The 4,552-nt window shown below is 55.1% G+C and overlaps 1 protein-coding gene across 1 annotated transcript in view; it reads left to right on the top strand.

Annotated features, from left to right (window-relative positions):
• ABCG8 (ATP binding cassette subfamily G member 8) overlaps positions 1 to 4,552 on the top strand; it is a 26,198-nt gene that overhangs the window by 12,180 nt on the left and 9,466 nt on the right. Inside the window, exons 4-6 of the mRNA XM_017544848.2 lie at positions 609 to 847; positions 1,363 to 1,495; positions 1,608 to 1,877. Coding sequence (XP_017400337.1) covers positions 609 to 847; positions 1,363 to 1,495; positions 1,608 to 1,877 — 642 coding nt within the window. The remainder of the gene's footprint in view (positions 1 to 608; positions 848 to 1,362; positions 1,496 to 1,607; positions 1,878 to 4,552) is intronic.

The following is a 4,552-nucleotide window of genomic DNA, read 5'->3' as shown; positions in this document are numbered from 1 at the left end:
TACAGTCAGAACATATGTGTACACTACGCTACAGTTTTAAAATCATTTCCACATCTATTATTTCTCTATTTTTTCCTCCATTATTTCTCAAAATAGATTTGGTTTTGCATTTTTAAAAGCCACTCTAAAAATGCTCCAAATTAGTCCTCACAAAGCCAGCTTCTGAACCAAACGACATTGAATAATGAGACGTTGCTGGCACATTTGCCAGCCAAAAATAGTTACGTTAACATCAGCCTTGCTTGGGGAGAAAGGGCCTTGGTTGGTGGCAGGAAGGGGCAAATGTTCCAGGCAGCAGCTGGCCCTGTGACATCTGGGACTCTAGCCTTCTCCTGTCGTGCCACCACTGGCTGGCCTGGCCTGAACTCCCAGCACCATCATGCCTCGCAGCCCCACAGGGTGCTCACGTTGGCTGCAGACAGAAGGCTTGGAGCTCCATGTCCTGGGGCCACCCCATCAAGGTCCAGGGGCTATGTCATCTGTCTAGGGTTGGTCACATCTGCATGGACAGAGTAGTCCAGGGTCCTGGAGAGTCGTGGGGAGCAGCAGCCACCAGGCTGGCCCCCACAGAAGCTCTGCTCTCAGGGACGCCTCCGGTGACTTCCCAGGCTGTGGAAGAGCCTCGTTGCTGGACATCATCACTGGCCGAGGTCACGGTGGCAAAATCAAGTCAGGCCAGATCTGGATCAACGGGCAGCCCAGCTCGCCTCAGCTGGTGAGGAAGTGTGTGGCCCACGTGCGCCAGCATGACCAGCTGCTCCCCAACTTGTCCGTGCGAGAGACCCTGGCCTTCATTGCCCAGATGCGGCTGCCCAGAACCTTCTCCCAGGCCCAGCGTGACAAAAGGGTAACTAACTGGCCCCAGTGGTGACCCCAAGGGTCCAAGAAGCCACCAGGTCCATGCCCCCCTCTTCCCCTGTTACCCTGCCTCAGGACCCAACCACAGGTCGAGTTTGAGCAGCTCAGCTCGCCGTCCGCCTGCCCTCCACCCACCTTTCAAAGCCCACAGCCTGCCTCAAGCCAGCTCAGCCCATCTGTTCCCTTCACCGCACTTGTCAAGATGTGTGACGAGTGCATTTGTTTGTGTGTTTTCTGGGTCTCCATGTGAGTAGAGAGCCGTGGTCCCCAGTCCACAGCCACATTCCTAACACAGGGCACCATACCTGGCATGTCGAGGTGGCTCAGGACCTATGGAAAGAGCCGGGGGAACCGGTGTTGCAGCTCATAACTCAAGAGCTGGAGCTGTCCCCCTTCACTTTCAAACCCAGCCGGAGGGGCAGGCACCTTGATCCTTGGGGTCACAATGTGTCCAGCCCCTAAGGAGGCCCCTGAGCTGGCCTCAAAGCTCCTTCTGGCCCGCAGGTAGAGGACGTGATCGCGGAGCTGCGGCTTAGGCAGTGTGCTGACACCCGCGTGGGCAACACGTATGTGCGAGGGGTGTCAGGGGGCGAGCGCAGGAGAGTCAGCATTGGGGTGCAGCTCCTGTGGAACCCAGGTGAGGGCCTGGGGGGTAGACGGAGGCAGAGGGACCTGCATGCCCCCCTCAGGCTTGGCTTGGTCTGGCCAGAGCCCCACCAACTCACCAGGCTCCTCTCTGTGTTGGGAAGGAATCCTCATTCTCGACGAACCCACCTCTGGGCTCGACAGCTTCATGGCCCACAACCTGGTGAAGACCTTGTCCAGGTTGGCCAAAGGCAACCGGCTGGTGCTCATCTCTCTCCACCAGCCTCGCTCCGACATCTTCAGGCTGTTTGATTTGGTCCTCCTGATGACGTCTGGAACCCCCATCTACCTAGGGGCAGCCCAGCACATGGTCCAGTATTTCACAGCCATCGGCTACCCCTGTCCGCGCTACAGCAACCCCGCTGACTTCTACGGTGAGTCCCCAAGGCCAGCAGCCAGGGCCCTGGCACACAGGGCCTCCCCAACTCTTAAACCCTGCCCAATCTTGCTGAAAAGATTCAGGGCAGAAACTCCCAGCGGCTTTAGGAGAGGAGGAGCAAGGATGGGGAAGAACATGGGGTGGTTTGCCAGATATCAAATGCTAGAAATGAGGGCCTGGAAACAGCAGCTTCTGACAAAAGCCACCTTTCTGTGCATGGTAGATTAGAAACTTATAAGCTCCAGAGATGGGAGGGCATGAAATCCAAGAGGGTTAGGATCGATCAAGATCAGAGTCTTTATTCAGGCTCTGTAGGGAAACTGTCTTTAAGGTCAAGAAGTCACCAGATCTTAAAACATGCCCTGGTGTCCCCATAGTGGCAGCAAGCCTGAAGGTGCAGGGTGGCAGAGGAGGACCCAGGGTGGTGGTCTCGGCCAGTGAATCTCGAGATATGAAAATTGCTCTGGCAGCCCCAGACTTGCCCGTCGCTTGGATTCTGAACCCTCAGCGTGTTACACTCAGGGAGCATGAGCCACTTCCTTCCTTCTGCAGGAGACACTTGCCTTCCCGAGTGCCTGCCCTGAGATCTTGAGTGCTGAGGAAGGTCGTGGCTGCTGGACAGGTGGCACGATTATACCAGGGCCCGGGGAGGCAGCTGTCGTGGTTTGTCCTATAGACTGCCTAAGCCCCCAGCCTTCTCCCAGGATGGCAGGCTGTAGCAAGGACCCCAGCAGTAAACAGGACAACAGCCATCATCTCCTTGAAGGCAAACATGGGGCCCAAATGTGCCAGGCTCGGAGGGTCTCCTGTTTGACTCTCAAACCCCTGCCAGGCCAAGGCCATCTCCATCTTTATAGATGGGAAGCCTGGAGCCTCCAGAGCTACACACCCTCTCCTTCATGGTTGTAAGGCACAGGACTGGGACAGCCCTGGCCCCGATTCCTTATCCAGCTGCCTATACCCTCCTCCTAGTGTCCCAGTTCCCCTCCGTCCTTCCCCCAGTAGGGCAGGCCACCCCTAGCCCTAAGTGCTCACATTCTGCATGGACTCACAGAGAGGTCGCCTCCCTCCCTGTGCTCAGGTGCCAGCCTGGCTTCCTGGTGGTGTGTCATCCTCAGTCTAGCCATCCCCAGAATAGGGGCCAAAGGTCACCTGCCAAGCTGACCACCAGGGAATAGTTTTAAGTAACCCTGGAGAGTGGTTACTAGCAGTAAAATGTCCGCAGCAGACCTGAAAACGATTTTTTTTTTTTTTTTTTGAGATGGAATTTTGCTCTTGATGCTCAGGCTGCAGTGCAATGGCGCCACCTTGGCTCACCGCAAGCTCCACCTCCTGAGTTCAAGGGATTCTGCCTCAGCCTCTTGAGTAGCTGGGATTATAGTCATGCACTACCACGCCTGGCTGATTTTTTGTATTTTTAGTAGAGATGAGATTTCTCCATGTTGGTCAGGCTGGTCTCAAACTCCCAACCTCAGGTGATTGAGAGACTGGGATTACAGATGTGAGCCACCACACCCGGCCCTCTTTTTACATTTTATATTGTTATTGGAGGGGGGTTCTGGCTTGCAAGCCTCAACAACCTGGGATGCAAGAGCTACATGGGGGGTCCCCAAAACATCTGATGTTTTGAGCTACAGTGCTGCACACTGGGGGCCACATCATGGTTTATAAGACCTCTCCTAGACATGATCTTGTCTTGAGATGTGTTATGACAATGGGAGGAGGGGCTGGGCATAGTGGTTCACGCCTATAATCCCAGCACCTTGGAAGACCGAGGTGGGCAGACCACCTGAGGTTAGGAGTTTGAGACCAGCCTGGCCAACATGGTGAAACCCGATCTCTACTAAAAATGCAAAAATTAGCTGGGTGTGGTGGCACATACCTTAGTACCAACTACTTGGGAGGCTGAGGCACGAGAATCGCTTGAACCTGAGAGGCAGAGGTTGCAGTGAGCAGAGATCACATCACTGCACCCTAGCCTTGGCGATAGAGTGAGACTCCATCTCAAAAAAAAAAAAAGATATGGATGGATGGATGGATGGATGGATGGAGGGAAGGGGGAGAGAGAGGAGTAGGGTACTTCTAGCCAAGCCAAGGCTCTGGGGAAGGGATGGAGGGAGGGTGGGCAGGCATGCATGGGCCTAGAGTAGGCTGGGTAAAGGGAGACCCTGACTGTGGCTGGGCTCAGTTTGCCTTTTCTGGCATTGCCAGGGCCTTGGAGGTAGAAGGAAGAGGCCCTGCAGGAGGATGGCTGTGGTGTGGGGCTGCCTGGTGCTCCCCACAGGTAGCATCCCTAGATTTAGGAGGGAGGGGCTGATCAGATTGAATCTCCAGCTTAGTGTACTGTCTCCCTCCTGGGGCAGAGCAGCTGACCAAGGGGGCGGTGAGAAATCTACCTGAAGTTGGCCGGTCCCTGGAGCCCGCCAGCCAGCCATTCTCCTGCTTTGGGCAGGCTGCTTGGGAGGCCGAGTTATTAATTTTCAATGTGAGATAGAACTCTCACCATCTGGATAGAACTCTCACCATCTGGGTAGAACTCTCACCATCTGGGTAGAACTCTCACCATCTGGGTAGAACTCTCACCATCTGGGTAGAACTCTCACCATCTGGGTAGAACACTCACCATCTGGGTAGAACTCTCACCATCTGGGTAGAACACTCACCATCTGG

Source organism: Cebus imitator, unplaced genomic scaffold, assembly GCF_001604975.1.
Source record: "Cebus imitator isolate Cc_AM_T3 unplaced genomic scaffold, Cebus_imitator-1.0 Scaffold172, whole genome shotgun sequence".
Lineage (NCBI taxonomy): Eukaryota > Metazoa > Chordata > Mammalia > Primates > Cebidae > Cebus > Cebus imitator.
This window is presented reverse-complemented; position numbering and strand designations above follow the sequence as displayed.